The following is a 17,620-nucleotide window of genomic DNA, read 5'->3' on the forward strand; positions in this document are numbered from 1 at the left end:
CTCGAAAACGGAGCCTTATCTAAAGCAGACCCCTGAGTGGGTCCATTGTTGTATTGTCCCGGTTGGGACCTGTTTGTGTTCACCACAGGCTTGTGGTTTTGCTTTACTTTATTTTGTGTAATAAAGCACAGTTCCTTTGCAGCTGACTCCTGGAGTTAATATACTTGCGACAAGATAAAAGGAATATTTCAGTAACTCTGCTCATCAGATCCAAGGCCTTCAGGTAAAATCTTTAAAGAAGACATTAAAACACATTTCAATAAATGTGACTTAGCCCTTCCAAAAAAATTACACCTCACCTTCTCATATTCAGCAATAACCCATCCACAAAACTCAGCCTGTAAATCAGAAGGGAAATGCTTCCAATAAACACATTCAATATCGTACACTCAGCTCTAAATAGCTCAGCACAAAGCACCGAGTAAACAGGTCTCTCAGCTGAATCTTCTCACACAGCATAAGGGGCATTTCCACACCTGATTCCCTACAGGATAGTCAGACTGCCTGAACATTAGTGTGGACATTATGCAATGTAACATTCTTCATCCTCAGAGGATTTCAAACTGACAACATCAGTGTGGGATGTGTAGCCTCGGATGTGTTTGACAGCAAATCAGAAGAGGAAGACCCACAGCATCCAAGGCAGTGATGATGTGCAGTGGTGGGATCAGCATGTTCACAGGAGAGATAGCCACACGGGGCAAAGGGATACGAGAGTGAGGGACACATGAGAAAGGTAAACAGCGGAGAGGGCCATGGGAGAGAGAGGGACACAGGAGAGAGAAGGGGGCATAGCAGGGTGGAACTGAAAACAGTGGGTGAGGCGTGTTAGCCAGTGCTTAGGGAGTGACTCCAGGACTTGTGGAGTTTACGCTGTGATGGTGTAAACTGCGTTCAGGGAGTTCCTCTTGCTGGGGGAGTGACTGTGATTCGGAGATTGACTATCGTGTGGCCAACTCTAACAAAATACTATAAGATTCACTTTGACTGTCAGTCCTCAGGCGGGTGCAGTGGGGGTGAGGAGATGAGATAGTGCCTAACCTACTGAGTATTTCGCATTTTTTCCATTTTGATTCTAGTTTTTAAAGCAACTATTTTAGAGAAACTGGCCATTTGGTGGATCAGCTTTCCACCGGTGCCCATTCTCGACATGAGCTTTTCACCTACCTTTTCTATCTTCAGTGTGTCTCTTCCCAATTCAATATGGTCATTGAAACCCATCCTTGTATTGCGCTTTGGTCTGCACTCAGGTTGTCAGTGGGACTGCTGTGACTTGTGTGACTTTTTTCTCTCCAGTGTATACAGAGAATCTCCTGCAATGGTGAATCTTCCCACCGCCATCGCTCTGGTTCCTACCAAGGGTCAATCCCTGCTTTTCAATTCGATTCAGCCGCTCGGGCTCGCGCTTCCTCACATTCCAACTCCCGAACGCTGGGAGCCAACCGCCGCTGCGCGCGGCAGAACTACAACTCCCATCAGGCACCGCGGGTTGACTCTCCCCTGAGTCCATACTGCCGCTCCTCACTGCGCAGGCCCGAGGCCACATGCAGCATGGATAATGTAGTTCCCACTGGGTGAGAGTCTGTCTCGAAAGCCATGATGTGGAGATGCTGGTGTTGGACTGGGTTACACAAGATGAGAGGTCACACAACGCCAGGTTATAGCCCAAGAGGTTTATTTCAAATCACAAGCTTTCGGAGCACTGCTCCTTCCTCAGGTTAGGCGTGCAGGTACAGAATATATAGGCAGCATGATGATTGCGCGACACAGGATCAAAAGTGTCAATGGATTATAGACAGTTTAGGCCAGCTGAAGAACAAGTGTTTACAGGTAATTACGAGTGTGAATAAATAAGTGCAAGCAGTTAGGTAAAATCAGTATGTGTAAAATGTCAACAAGCTGTATGACAAGTGAAGGGGTAACCTAAGAATTGATCATTTAAGGTAGAGAGATAAATCAAAGTGCAATGGTACTAAACAGTATGCAAACTAATTCAGGCAGAGAGATCATCACACATAATCAAGGTGTACATAGTGTCAAAACAGGACAGTAAGGAAGATTTTTCCCCTCACAGAACACGTAGCATGACATGAACCTGAGATCCCGGTTAAGGCCGTCCTCATGAGTGCGGAACTTGGCTATCAGTTTCTGCTCAGCAATTCTGCAATGGTAAATCGGCAGACACTACAACAACAGATGAAGGGACATTGCACAACAATGGCCAGGCAGAAGAGTTCCCTCCCAGTCAGAGAACGCTTCAGTGGCCATGGACATTCAGCCTCCAATCTTCAGGTAAATGTCCTCCAAGGCTGCCTTCAAGAAGCACAACAATGCAGAATCACCAAAGCAACTGCAGTCCTATCGGTGGGATGTTTGTGATGAGGCTTTCCTCAAAGTACCAGTGGATCCACACCAGAGAGAAACTGTTCAGGTGTGAACTATGTGACAAGGCGTTAACAGAGTCAGCGTATCTCCTGGTCCATAAACACACACACACACAGGAGAGAAAGCCTATTGTTGTAATTTCTGTAGTAAAACCTTCACACAGTTGTCAGACCTCATGGAATATCAATGAACCCACACAGGATATGAACCCTTCCAGTGTGACGTGTGCTAGGATAGTTTCACCGACTTCTCTCTCATCAAATACTGACATCTCCACACAGACTTGGGAGCCTGCTACTGGTTTCCCTTAGACTGAGCCTTGTCTGTGCTGCTTATCCTCCAGTGCTCACACAGGGGAGCTGCCCTTCCAAAGCATTGTCTGTCTCAGCAGTGTCTGTCTCCAACCTCTCCCAGCATCAGTCCAATCATTTCAAGATCAATTTAACTTTTAACCAGATCATCAAACATCACCAAAAGAAGACATCAATATGTATAGAAGCTCCTGTATAAACTCAGCACTCTTTCAGTGCAGTGTCAGGTACAAGTCAATCACTGACTCTCACTCTGATCAAGAAGACAATCAGATACTCAGTGGTTAAAAAGGCTTCAGCTTCTGACCTATCAGCATAAGCCCCCAGGGGAGGAGTCATGTCTGGGGTAGTATTGGAGGAACTTCAATTAGCCTCAGCATCTCTGGTCTATGGAGGGGGAGAATCAGCCAGGAATCCCGTTCCTCATCAGTGAGCCGAGCTGGGAAGTCAGGGGGAGGGCAGGATGTGTCTCAGCTGTGACAGTCTCCATTGTCTCACAACATTCACTGTCTGGGTCTACACATGCTGAATGGCCACTTGAACAGAGCACTAGAGGCCTATCAATGTCCACAGTCTGTACTCCAGGTTAATACCTTGAGGATTGGAGGGAATGTGAGAGGATAACAGCTTGTATTTATAGAGCAATTTAATATAGTCAAACATCCCAAAGTGTTTCATAGAGACGTAATCAGAGAAAGATTAACTCAGAGACAAAGAAGGAGATATTAGGAGGGGGTATCTCTGTGTCTCTGGAAGGATTTCTTCAGCCACAGGAAGTAGGTGATTCAGGAGAATGTGTGTCAGGATTCTCCTTGCTCTGGACAAGAGCAAAAAACCTCCTTAGTTTCCACAATGGTTTATTTCCCTTGTGGATTTATCTTTGGGTGTTGAAATCCTGCCTTTTTGAGTTGTGACCTTGGGTTATGAAAGTTGATCATTTTTGTTCCAGGAGGTCACATATTTGAGTGTAATGTTTTTGCAGCCAGTCCCAGTGATGATGATTGTTGTGCAACGAAGAGATGGGTGAACGTACCCTGACTAATCTTGAGCAGTTTGCAGTAACCCTTTTTAACTCAGGAGCATGACGCAATGAGATAGACAAAGGGGACAAGAGTCAGGTAGTAGTCCAATACAACTTTATTAACTACTTTCTCAAGGAAAAACTATATTTATCAGATGCTACTATTGTACTTTAATGAAACTTTAAACTTTTATCAATCTCTTTACAGGCTTCTTCGGTAAACAGTCCCATATCAATACTAGCTCTCTCCTTCTAACTCGTGCTTCCAAGGATTTGCTATTCTCTATCATTATCTGAAAAGACTGGTATCACCCATTCTGGGACAAGCTGTTTCTTGGTCTTTGAGTGTTAGCTGATGTCTTGGGATCTGCAGTTGTCACTTTGGGCTTCCCCACTCATTTAGACCTGGTTCATTGTCAAATGCTTTGTTATTTTGGTTGATTCTAAGTTTGGTAAAAACTGAAAATTGTGTTGCTATTTGTCTGCTATTTTATCAATTATCTGTATAATTTTCGAACTCTCAATAAATTCACTTTTTTAGTTTAACCCAAATTACCTGATTTGTCAGCATTATATAAAAGCAAAATATTGCGGATGCTGGAATCTGAAACAAAAGAAGAATGCTGGAAAAACACAGCTGGGATGGTAATATCTGAGTCCATATGACTCTTCAGATCTAAAGAGAGGTAGAAATAGAACAAAGAACAGGAACAGGCCCTTTGGCCCACCAAGCCTGCGCTGATACATGGTTTCCATCTTTCTGATCGTCTGCCATTCATGTGTCTATCAAGATACAGTTTGAATATTGCTAACATGCCTGCTTTCACCACCTCCACTGGCAGTGAGTTCTAGTCACCACCACCCTCAGTGTGGAAAACTTCCCTGCATATCTCCCCTAAAATGACCACCTCTCATCTTAAACCTGTACCCTCTTGTAGTCCACTCTTCCACCCCAGGAAAAAGCCTCTGACTCTCCACCTTATCTATGCCTCTCATAATTTTGTAGACTGTGATGGATTCTATACTTTATGAGGGGGTGGAGCAACTGGACCAGAGTAAAGATTCACTAATAGGTGGGAGCGAGGAGAGATTGCAACAAAAATGTGTAGGTCACGAGATATAAGAATCATTAATGGCAGCAGAGGTGCTAGTAGGAGCATGAAGATGAGATATCAGAACGTGTTAATGGGAGATTAAAGGTCAGTGCTCAGTGAAAGTAAAACTTCTGAACAAGTGAGAGATGATCTGGCCGGGGAAGGAGGAGAACGGGTTTTGTACTGGGACAAATAAATTATTCAGATATATTAAAGAAGAGGTAATGATGGAGAAGAAAGGTCACAGTCTAAAGTTGAACTCAATGTTGAGTGCTGGGGCTGTGCCTAATCTGAAGATGAGGTGCTGCTTCTCCAGTTTGTGTTGAGCTTCACTGGTATGTTGCAGCAGACTGAGGATGGACATGAGAGCAAGATGCCAAGTTAAAATAGCAAGTGACTGGAAGGTTGAGTCATACTTGAAGACAGAGTGAAGGTGTTCTGCAACGTGGTGACTCAGTCTGCATTTAGTGTTCCCAGTGCAGAGGAGACTGCATCTGGAGCAGTGAATACACTCGACCAAATTGGAGAAGGTGCAAGTGAAACTCTGCTCAACCTGCAACCTTTGGGACTTAGACAGTGAGGATGCAGGAGGTAAAGGGGCAGTTAATCCACTTTCTGTGATTACTAGGGAAGGTGCTGTGGGAATTCGATGAGGTGTTGGGGCAATGGAGGAATGGACCAGGATGTCACAGAGGGAGTGGTCCCTACAGAATACCGCAGGAAATGAGGCGAAGATTTGTTCAGTGGTGGCATCCTGTTGGATGTTGGCAGAAATGGCAGAGGATGATCCTTTGAATTTGAGATGGAGAGGGAGGACAAGAGAGACCCGATCATGGTTCTGGTTTGTTAGCATGGTCTGTTCCTATTCACTGAAACACTCAGGATCCTACAGTAGGCGTCCTGTACACAATATATTGACCAATGTCATTGTGGGCTGGTGTTCCTTCTCCATTGATGGGTTTATAATTTCCAATTCAAAGGAAGCACAATGCTTCCCTGAGAAAGAAATAAAGATTTGTATTTCACTTATATATCGACTTTCACAAACTCAGATGTCCAAAAGTACTTTACAGTCAATTAAGCGCTATTTGACATGAAGTCACCATTGTAATTTAGGAAACATGACAGCGAGCACAGCAATCTCCCATAAACAGTATGTGATAATGACCAGATAATTTGGTTTTGTAACATCGATTGCAGGATCCAGGTGTCAGTGTTGTCTTTGTCTGGGTTTCTGAAGCTGTGAAAGGTGGTAAAGTCCCTGGTGTCAGCTGGAATGGACATGTTAAGGGATTATCTTCTATCAGTACTGCTGTTTAACCATTCTGTTTTCATTCACTCATGAAAGTTATATTGTTTAGACACAGCTCTAAGTCTGTCAGGAATAAAACTCGAGGAATAAACCCACTCTTCCCAGGAAAGCTCAGTGTTAGTTTTAATGAGGTTTTTGAGCTTGTTCTCAAATCCCTCCATGGCCTCTCTTTATCTCTATGAGGAGCGAGAGAGGTAGGAGACTGTAACAGAATGAAAGTGGAGTGGTAACAGGGAGAGTGCAGAGGTAGGAAAGGAGTAAAGAGAGAGGAAATAGAAATATGAGGAGATAAGCAGGAGGACTAAATTACCAGTACCGCCTGTATCTCCCTCACTCCTGTGCATGCTGATCTTACCACTGCACATCATCACTGCTTTGGATGCTGTGGGTCTTCCTCTTCTGATCTGCTGTCAGACACATCCGAGGCTACACATCCCACACTGATGTCAGTTTGAATGCCTCCGAGGATGAAGAATGTTATTCCCACACTAGAAATCTCTGTCAAACATTTACCAGGGGAACTGAGACAGCAGCTGCAATAAGTGAGGTTTTATTCAGATGGGACAATGACAAGTTTAAATCCCCACCTGATCTGCTGCTCAAAGTCACCTCCGTTTCACCGGTCAGTTTCCCAAGTTTCAGGAAACTCATGTAACTCCAGAAATATTAGGATTGGCTGTGGGAGACGTCAATCAGAGAGCCCACCCACTCTGCCCATTCTCTCCTCTTCCTCTTTCACAGCTGCTTCACTTCCTGTAGGGACTGAAAACCAAGTGAGGAGATGGTGAGTGAAGGAGCACAATTTATAATAATTACATTGCATAATATCCACACTAATGTTCAGGCAGTCTGACTATCCTGTGAGGAATCAGGTGTGGAAATGCCCCTTATGCTGTGTGAGAAGATCCAGCTGAGAGACCTGTTTACTCGGTGCTTTGTGCTGAGCTGTTTGATTGGAGCTGTGTGTTGGATATTGAGTGTGTTTATTGGAAGCATTCCCCTTCTGATTTACAGGCTGAGTTTTGTTGATGGGTCATTGCTGAATATGAGAAGGTGAGGTGTAATTATCTGGGAGGGCAGAGACACATTTATTGAAATGTCTTTTACTGTTTTAACGATTTTACCTGAAGGCCTCGGCCTTTCCCAGAAGCCTGGGCTTGGATTTGCTAGTTTTGCCCAGTGCTGTGTCTGAGAGCTGAATTTGGGATGTGCAGTCTGAGTGAGTGCAGTGTATCTAATTTCCCAGGATAAACCAGAACCCTCCAATCAGCTACACTGAAGCAATATTTTCCTTTGAATCATAGAATCCTACAGTGCAGAAGGAGGCCATTAGGCCCATCGAATCTGCACTGCCCACAATCCCATCCAGAATCTATCCCCATAACCCCATGTATTTACCCTAGCTAGCCCCCCTGACACTAAGGGTCAATTTAGCAAGGCCAATCAACCTAACTCACACATCTTTGGACTGTGGGAGGAAACCGGAGCACCCAGCGAGAAAACCCACACAGACATGGGGAGAACGTGCAGACTCCACACAGTCACCCAAGGCCAGAATGTACATGCCGCTTCCAGCACTTTCTGCCCAGTGTGTTTTAGAGTCATAGTTTTACAGCACAGCAAGATGTCCTTCTGCCCATCCTGTCTGCAACCGCCATTAAGCATCTATCTGCTGTAATCCCGTTTTCCAGCACATGCTCTATTGCTTTGCATTTTATGGCATTTCAAATGTTTCTTGAATGTGAGGGTTCCCATCTCCACCACACTTTAAGACAGTGAGTTCCAGATTCCCACCATCCTCTGGGTGAAAAAAGATTCTATGTCTTGAATCTCCTGCCTCTTACCTTAAATGTATGCCTCCCTGGTTAGCAAACCCAGCCTAACCAGTCTGTCTTCACAGCTGAACTGCTCCAGCCCAATCAACATCCTAGTCCCCAGGTGGCAACCTTCTGCCTTTAGACCCTTTACATCAAGCCCCCTCCTCAATGATGTGCCCTGGCGATTGTATTTCTTCCGCCAGCCTGAATTAGAACGTGCAGCTCCTGTTTGTAGATCTGAGGGGTCTTCGAAATTCCTTGCAGGCATTGCACCTCTTTTACCAGGACCTTCTCAAAATCTGGGGCACAGTCGCTTCGCACTGCAGTGCTCTCATCTGTCTGGAGTCACGGCAGTCATCCGGAACCCGCTGCTCAGGAATCTGCTTCTCCACCAATACCATTTCCAGTGGCTGATGAGAGACAGGCTGTAGCTGCTGGGATGATCAGGGTTGGGACATACTGGGTGGCAAGAAATGGCTAGGTGATAACTCATAAATTGGCTCAGTGTACAGTGGTGAGCATCCGACTTGCAACCGATGCCATGATGCCATCCAAGACCTCAAGATGGTCATGCTCAGTCCCAACATCACACATGGTCTCAAGGAGGAACAGCTGTGTCGTGGAATCCTGCTTGAGTGTACCCTTGCTCGCTTGGAATTTCACATTGGCCCCAAGCCCAGACCTGCTCTCCTGGGGCTGGACCCTCTCCACTTGAGCTGTCTCATGAAAATTCCCTCCGTGCCTTTTGCCACGGAATGGAGGGGTTTCCTGTATGTGCTGCACACCTTCTACTTCCTTGTCCTTGCCCATCACCCGGACTTGGCATGCCTTGTTGCTGTCTGGCGACAGAGGTCCCCAGTGACAGTCCCTCTGTGGAGGGGTCATCCACCCGATTAGCATCGGGGATCTGAAATGAAGGGTGTTGCATGCAGCAGGTCCATACAACCGCCGACTGCACTGGTACACGGGCTCCCAAGAAACCTGCGCTTTTTGCAGTCTTGTGGAGTCCGTGGACCATGACTTTGTTAATGGTCTTCGGCTAAACTCCCTTTTAGTTAGTTAAACATTTTTTATTTCTGTTTTGTTTGCACTTCAACCATGCTCCTCACCTACAGTCACCGGTGCGGTGGGGGGCAGGGAAGGAGGAAGACCTCCTCATGAACCTGCTCCTGGGCCTGGCCAAGCCTGCCATCAACAGGTCCTGGCAGTGGGTGACTGAGGGGGTCCGACCTGACTGTCTGTCCCTCTACCATAACTAATGCGTGATTGAGTGTCCCTGGAGATGGAACATACAGTGTCCACATGCACCATTGAGGCCTCTGTGCTCGTTGGGCACTGCAGAACAGGAGTGTATTATTGACTCTTTTAATCACCTTTTGAATTGATGTTTTCAATTTCATTTGTGCGTTGTTTTTATTTTGGGCTGTCCCCCTTTAAGGATCTGCTCTCCTTTCATTGTCCCTTAGTTTATTTAATTCAGTTTAATTTGATCAACCAAAAGGAATGGCAACATCCTAGTGAATCTCCTCTGCACCCTCTCTAGTACAGTCACATCCTTCCTAAGTTGGCGACCAGAACTGCACACAGTACTCTAGCTGTGGCCCAAGAGCATTTTGTAAGCTCCATCGTCACCTCCCTGTTCTTGTATTCTATGCCTCAGCTTATAAAGGCAAATATCCCATATGCCTTCTTAACCACCTTCTTTACCTGTCCTGCTGCCTTCAGGGTATTATGGATATGTATCCCAAGGTCCCTCTGGTCCTCTGTACTTCCTAGCATCCTGCCATTCATTGTGTCTTCCTTGCCTGGTTCATCCCAAAGTTAAAGTTTATTTATTTATTAGACACAAATAAGGCTTACATTACCACTGCAATGAAGTTACTGTGAAATTCGCCTAGTCGCCACATTCCAGCGCCTGTTCGGGTCAATGCACCTAACCAGCACGTCTTTCAGACTGTGGGAGGAAACTGGAGCACCCGGAGGAAACCCACGCAGACACAGGGAGAATGTGCAAACTCCACACAGACAGTGACCCAAGCTGGGAATCGAACCCCGGTCTCTGGCACTGTGAGGCAGCAGTGCCAACCACTGTGCCACCGTGCCGCCCCAAAATGCAGCATCTCAAAATTTTAAGGGTTAAATTTCACTTGCCACTGTTCTGCCCATCTGGCCAGCCATCTATATCATTCTACAATCTCAGGCTTTATTCCTTGCTATTTGCCACACCATCAATTTTAATGTCATCTGTGAAGTTACTGATTATACACATCCAGATCATTGCATTACAAACTGTGAGGGACCCAGCACTGATCGCTGCAAGATACCACTGGGCATAGGTTGCCAGTCACAAAAACTACCTCTGACCATTATCCTCTGCCTCCTGCCATTTGGCCAATTTTGGATCCAATTTGCCAAATTGCCCTGAATTCGATGGGTTCTATTTCATGCGGAACATTGTCAAAAGTCTTAGTGAAGTCCATGTAGACTACATCTACTGCACTGCCCTCATTTATATACCTAGTCACCTCCTTAAAAAAATAAAATTTGTTAGATATAATCTCCCCATAACAATTCGGAAAACAAGATGAGAAATTTCAAAATCTCCATTGAATTAACGTAGCTCCTGAGTGTGTTTTATATTCAAAACATACTCTCAGGGAAAAATTGGTCTTCACCAGCACAACTTGAGCTCAAAGTGAATTGATAGCCTGTTTTACATTCCGCCCGACTGTCTTTTCCATTGTCCTCACAGTGACTGGGAAGAAGTCTGGGTGGAGGAAAGAAAGTAGCCACGTTGTCTGCTCCTGGTCACTAACCAGTGTCCTTGCTGCGGACAGAGGGTGTGCGACATTCAAGTGATGAAAAAAGAAGACTGATTCCCACACAGGGGAATAGCAGACTGGCACTCACTGTGGAATAATCTCTAAATGAGAAGTCAGCCCCTTAAACAAAGGAGCAGAGGGAGTTGGAAGAAATCATGTTTCCTTTTCCTGCTTTACAGAAAGATTGTACCATACTACACCAGAGAATACAGAGAGGATAGACACCACAGATAGATTCTGATCGCCACCAAAGGAGCAACTGCACAACTGTGGGAAGACATCCAGTCCCTTCATAGGATTGCTTAACACGGGGAAGGTTGGACAGTGAAACAATCATCTGGAAATCAGTCATATCATCAGATCGGAAATTGGACAGTAGTGTGCAACCTTCCATTAGAATCAACCTTTCGGAAGGTTCAGCTGTGGGCAATTGGTCAGAGTGAAGCTGGGAAGAAGTGTGATTGAGAGTTTCAAATCATTTATTCTGCTTCTTTAACCACTCCTACAGGTGAGAGGCTGTGTGAGGAGGGCTCCACAGGTTCACAAGACATCCTAACAGATGAGATGCATCCGTTGACCATCAGTAACACAAGGGCAGCTATATAGAAGAGAAACCATTCCAACTTGACATGTGTGATCAAGCTTTTGCAAATCCATTTACGTTCACAGATCACCAATAAGCCATACTGGGTGGAAGTCATTCGAATCTGAGCTGTGTAACAAGGGGTTTGCTCAGTTATCAGATCTGGTGAATCACTGGCTCATTCACACAGGGAAAAAGCAACGCACATGTGAGGTTTGTGACAAATCATTCTCGTTGTCATCGGAAATCTGCAAACACCAACGCTTTCAAACTGGGGAAAAACTGTTCACATGTAAGTGTGTGAGAAATCATTCTCCGATTCATTGAATCTCCGCAGGCACCAACATATTCACACAGACGTGAAATCATTCAAGTGTAAGGTGTGCAAAATCTTTCTCATCATCATTGCATCTTTGTGTATACCAACACATTCACATGGGCGAAAAACCATTCACGTGCGAGGTGTATGAGAAATCATTCTCATCATCAAACTACTTCCATAAACACCAACAGACTCTCACGAGGGAGCAACAGTTTAAGTGTGAAGTGTGTGACAAATCATTCTCAACATCAGGCAACCTCTGTAAACATCAACGTCTTCACACAGGGGAGAAACCGTTCAAGTGTGAAGTGTGTGAAAAATCATTCTCGACATCAGGTAACCTCTGCAAACATCAACACACTCACACAGGGGAGAAACCATTCACGTGTGCAGTGTGTGCAAATTCATTCTCAACATCAGCGAGCCTTCGCATACACCAACGCATTCACACTGGGGAGAAACCATTCCGGTGCGAGGTGTGTGACAAATCATTCTCTACATCATCAAATCGCCTTGTTCATCAGAGGGTTCACACAGGGGAGAAACCATTCAAGTGTGAGATTTGCAGTAAATCTTTCGCAAAATCTACAAGACTCCTGACACACCAGAGGATTCACACAGGGGACAAACCCTTCAGGTGTGAGGTTTGTGAGAAGTCTTTCATCCAATTGTCTGATCTCCTGACACACCGGTGGATTCACACAGCGGAGAAACCCTTCAAATGCAAGGTGTGTAACCGAGCCTTCGCAAAGTCATCTATGCTCATGAAACACCAAAGCATTCACACTGGAGAGAAACCGTTTAAGTGTGAGGTGTGTGAGAAATCGTTCTCAGAATCATCGAATCTCCACAGACACCGACGCATCCACACTGGGGAGAGGCCATTCAAATGTGAAGTGTGCAGCAAATCATTCTCGCGGTCATCTCACTTTCGTGTACACCAACGCCTTCACACAGGGGAGAAACCATTCCAGTGTGAGCTATGTAATAAGGGATTTGCACAATTATCAGGCTTGTTAAATCACCGGCTCATTCACACAGGGGAGAAGCCATTCACGTGTGATGTGTGCGACAAATCATTCTCTCAGTCATCGAGCCTCCACGTGCACCAACGTATTCACACTGGGGAAAAACCATTCCCTTGTAAGGTGTGTGACAAATCATTCTTGACATCTTCGGAATTTTGCAAACACCAACGCACTCACACTGGAGAGAAACCGTTCACATGTAAGGTGTGTGAGAAATCATTCTCGGATTCATCGAATCTCTGCAGACACCAACGCATTCATACACGAGAGAAACCTCGTGTGAAGTGAGTAAGAAAGCATTCTCTATCATCGGATCTCAGTGTTCACCAACTCACGCACACGGGAGTAAAGATTCAAGTGTGAGGTGTGTAGTACGGACTTTGCACAATTATCAGGCCTGTTAAATTACCGGCACATTCGTACAGTGAAGAAGCCCTTCAAATGTGTTACCTAGCCTCACACAGTAAACAACGCTCATGAAACATTGACACATCCACACTGAGGAAAAGCTATTGAGGTGTGACTGAGTCTTCAGACTGTCAGCGACACTTGTGAAGTACCAATGTGTTCACACATGGGAGAAATCATTCACATGTAAGGTGTGTGACATCATTATTAGTGTCTTCAAGCCTCCTGTCCAGTAGAGCAACCACAGAGTGGAATAACCCTTCAAGTGTGAAGGTTTGTGACAACTAATCTCCTGCTCCACCAACACACTCTCACGGAAGAGAACTCTTATCTTTGTGAGTTCCTGGGGTTGCAATGAAAGGACTTCAACATCTCTGGTCTGTAGAGGGAGAGAATGAGCCAGGAATCCCATTCTTCATCAGTGAGCCCAGCTGGGAAGTCAGGGGGAGGGCAGGATGTGTCTCGGCTGTGACAGTCTCCATTGTCTCACAACATTCCCTGTCCTGCTGGGAAAAGAAACTTGCTGTCAAAGCTTTCCGTCTTGCATTCATCAGGTTAATCCATAAGAATACCAAATGGTGAAGAAAACAATTTATACTGCATGAGAAGACGGTGCTGATTGGGAGAGGTGTTGCCATGGAGAATGCACTGGTAACTGATGACAAACCAGGCAAGGTATTGCCCTGGGAAATGAACCAGGGAATGTCTGTCTCTAAGCTTTTGTTCAATTGAAAAAGGCTCACTATGTATGTGCTCCTTTTGTCTACAAAGGACAGGGGCCTGTGTGTGAATATATGTTGCTTCTTAGCTTCTATTCACACTCAATTCAGGAGAATGTGTGTCAGCATTTTCCCTGCTCTGGACAAGACGGCAATACCTCAGTAGTTTTCCACAGCATGATTTATCTCCCTTCTTGAAGATAGTTACAACTGTCACATTCCTGAAATCGGCAAAATTATTTTTCCTCCCAAATCCATAGGATGAGTTCATGGAGTCTTGATGTGAGCAGAAGTCCACTAACATTGAAGCCCTCAGCTGGAATACCATCAGGGCCGCAGGATTTGTTGTTTTTCATCTGTTTGATTGTTTGTTGTAGCTCTCCCATCGATGGTGACTCACCCATGGATTCTACCACAGGCACTGGGGGACAGACTGGAGGCTATCAGCTTCACTGTGGATTCATGATTGAGGAGTTGTTCAATATGTTCTTTCCAGCATTAACAGATGGCATTGACATTCCTAAGAAGAGAAACGCCATCCTGTGAACAAAAGCAATTGAGCCCATTTGACCTCGATCTATAGATGACCCTGCTGATTTCAAAACCATTTTGTATATCATGATGATCAGATTCTTGATTTTTCCTGGGATTTCTCTTCCCACCACATGTACTTTATTTTTTGATTTGTCTTTCATCTCACTGTTTGAGAATTGAGTTGGATATGTGAAGATTTTCCAGACTGTCTGTGAGCTGCTCCTGGAATTCCTCCCTTCGGTTGGGCTGTTTTAGGGCTGAGAGATTGATCTTCTTCCCCTTGGACGTTTGGGTCTTGTGATGTCTTGGTGCTGGGTGGATGTTCATCACCAATCAAACAAGTTGATGATCTGTCCCGCAGGCATCAGTTTCCCACGTGAATCGAGTGATGCAGACATTACTGAGAACTTTAAACATTGAGTTGTTGTTTAACTTTTTATCAAACCTTTGTATAATTCATAATTTACAATAAATTCACTTTTTAGTTTAAATCAGATTACCTTGTTAATTTGTCAATTGATCTGTCAATGTCCATTTGTATCTTTCCACTCACACCCACATTGCTAACTGTGTCATCTCACTTAAAATCACCAGTAAACAAACTCGGACTATTCCTCCATCAAAGTCATTGATCAACATAATGAAAAGCTGAGTCTCCAGTTCAGATCCCTAAGGGATCCCACTGGGCACATCCCGATAAACAGAGAACACTCCCTTTATCGCAACTCTCTGTTTCTGATCTCCCCAACAAATTATCAACGTGGGTTTCCTTCCACTGTCCAAAAGACTTGCTGGTTAGGTACATTGGCCATGCTAAATTTCCCCTCAGTTTACCCAAACAGGATCAGAGAGTGGCGACTAGGGGGTTTTCACAGTAACTTCATTGCAGTGTTAATGTAAGCCTATTTGTGACAATAATAAATTTAACCTTTGTGCCATACAATGCTGAAGTACCACGGAGAGTATAGGAACCATCTCATCATTGATTTCAGTAAGGACAGAGGCTGTATCATTGGCAACTTTTTCCAGGACTGAGATTATGTTGTCTTCTTGCGTCAACCTCCCAATCCTATACCAGGGGAGCATGGCGGCAAGGAAGTTTTCTACTCTCATAATGGTACTTTGATGTCTCATCAGAGGAGGAAGATGGGGAAAATGATAAATGCATGGGACTGCATATCCAAGGTAACATGACCCCTTCCACCTGGCAGGGAGCCAAGGGTATGCCTTATCGTTGCAAATCCAATACATGCCATTGAGTGTCAGGTAGGTGTTTTTTCCTCTGAAGCAATAGGAGACATTACAGGACCAATCATCACTGAGTGGACCCATGCATAGACAGTTGGTTAGACTCACAGTGGAAGGAAACCGAAGCACCTGGAGAAAACCCACGTAGACACGGGGAAAACATGCAGACTCCGCACAGACAGTGACCCAAGCCTGGCATTGAACCCAGGTGCCTGGTGCTGTGAGGCAGCAGTGCTAACCACTATGCCGCCCAACTGGACTTTGTCCTGGTGGCCAGGGGTGGAACATGTGCCTTATTTGGCGTAACTTAGGAACAAGTGACATTCACTTGTTCCTAAGTTACTCCCAGGGCCTTCCTTACTCTCAACACATAATATCCCCTTTGGTTTTGGTACCATTTGTTTCAAGGTGAAACCGGGAGCTGGGTTTGATGTGTGAAAGATGGGTGTATACCTCTGCATGTTACCCGGCCTGCCAGAACAGGATGTACTTTGGTAAAATTCAATCCTGTCATAAATACTGGAGTAACCTGGTGCCATTTTTCTAGGGTACCTAAAGGTCTGGGCAAGTTGGTCCCACAATCAATTCAGATCATGTCAGGGGTATTGGTCACAAGGGTATTCTCCCCTCAGCATGAGTAGGGATGTGTGAGCAAACCCAACACACCTGAATAGATTAGAAATTCTAGCATATGAATATGACATGTACAGGTAAGTGTTGACATGCAGTTCCCAAGGGGAACAACGGATGGCTTTAGGTAATGGCCCTATCTGAATCAAGAATAGTAAACTCAACAATATAATAGAAAAACGTAATCATTTTGACAATCAACTATCGACAGCCTCTATAGCTCTCTTCTATATCTCTTGATTGTTGACTAGTATCGGGTAAGTAAAATGATTTATTCCAATTTTGCGCAGCAACCGTGTTGCATTCAGTTACATGCCAATTATCCAATGTTGTCCAGATGATTGTCTGCTGCGGTCCTGTTCGGCGAAGTAACAGGTGCCCCTAGTGGTAGCAGTACTCTGTAGATATAACCAAAACGCCTTTCGGCTCTCAATTAGTATTACATTAATCATACCATTTATATCCTTTCCCTCCTTACGTCCTCGATTCCCGTACTCCATAGCTTGGCTACTCTAGTGGCCCATTTATACTTTCCTTTCACTAGAATATACACGTGTCAAGTCAAAATATTCCAATTAATTGAATTACACTCAATATCCCAATTCCCTTTTGCAGTTTAAATTCTGATCTCCATCTTCCCAATTACTTAATTCTATTCAGTTTGCTTCATGACATCTTTAAAACAGAAATTAAAACTTTCTATTTGATTCCAGGCAGTAACTTATTTTGATTGCTCGTTCTTTGTCTTAAATCACATCATTTTTAAGGTAGTGTGCACATTTTCTTATGTCATAATTATCCCAAATTCAGAAAACGGTGTTGTGGGTTTTCAAATGTCCATTAGTTTCTATCTTATCTCTTCATTTAAAAAACTTTGTTCCTTCATCCATAGCTACCAACTAAACTACGTTTTTATTATTTTTCCTCTTGGAATCCCTTTAAGTGTCTCTTTTTCATCACCATTAATGTTCTCATTATCCATCAAATGAATCTCACTTTTAATTGTGTTCTACTCTGTTCAACTATCAGCCCTCCTATAACTTCGCTGTTCACTTCTCCACATCTCATCTGTACATCACACAGTTGTTCCTTTCCTTCAATATTCATCTATCCCACTGAGTTAGTTCCCTCATCCCTAACTATAATAATCTGCTAGTTTAGTGATAGCAGCAGGCTTTCCCATTGAGTCCACCTTGCATCTGATAGTTTTTAACCTTCCCATATTCAAACTTTGCAACAGGCTGTGCTCTGTGTTCGGAACCAATTCTCCCAGTCTTGTGATTGGTTCACTAACTTTGAACACCCACACCACACAATCCAACTAGAATGCTGTTATTGCTGTAGGAGTTTTTCAGAGAGTTAAGTATTATACTAGCTTTACGCAGG

The 17,620-nt window shown here is 44.5% G+C and overlaps 2 protein-coding genes across 4 annotated transcripts in view; one reads left to right on the forward strand and one right to left on the reverse strand.

Annotated features, from left to right (window-relative positions):
- The window catches only part of LOC144497090 (uncharacterized), a 76,702-nt gene that overhangs the window by 50,204 nt on the left and 8,878 nt on the right, over window positions 1–17,620 (reverse strand). The gene's annotated exons all lie outside the window — the stretch shown is intronic.
- On the forward strand, window positions 6,872–14,851 carry LOC144497084 (uncharacterized). 3 transcript variants are annotated; one of them, XM_078217840.1, is made up of 2 exons: window positions 6,872–6,907; window positions 10,942–14,851. In XM_078217840.1, the coding sequence occupies exon 2, from the start codon at window positions 11,781–11,783 to the stop codon at window positions 12,981–12,983; it is 1,203 nt and encodes a 400-aa protein (XP_078073966.1). In that variant the 5' UTR covers window positions 6,872–6,907; window positions 10,942–11,780; the 3' UTR covers window positions 12,984–14,851. The 3 variants fall into 3 exon arrangements, with proteins under 3 accessions (XP_078073966.1, XP_078073965.1, XP_078073968.1); XM_078217839.1 differs by having other exon boundaries at window positions 10,693–14,845; XM_078217842.1 differs by having other exon boundaries at window positions 6,883–6,907; window positions 11,271–14,845.

This window comes from Mustelus asterias, chromosome 8, assembly GCF_964213995.1.
Source record: "Mustelus asterias chromosome 8, sMusAst1.hap1.1, whole genome shotgun sequence".
In the NCBI taxonomy this organism is placed as follows: domain Eukaryota; kingdom Metazoa; phylum Chordata; class Chondrichthyes; order Carcharhiniformes; family Triakidae; genus Mustelus; species Mustelus asterias.

Bases quoted from the DNA above. Each gene is read 5' to 3' on its own strand.
- LOC144497084 (XM_078217840.1), top strand. From the start codon at position 11,781: ATGGGCGAAAAACCATTCACGTGCGAGGTGTATGAGAAATCATTCTCA.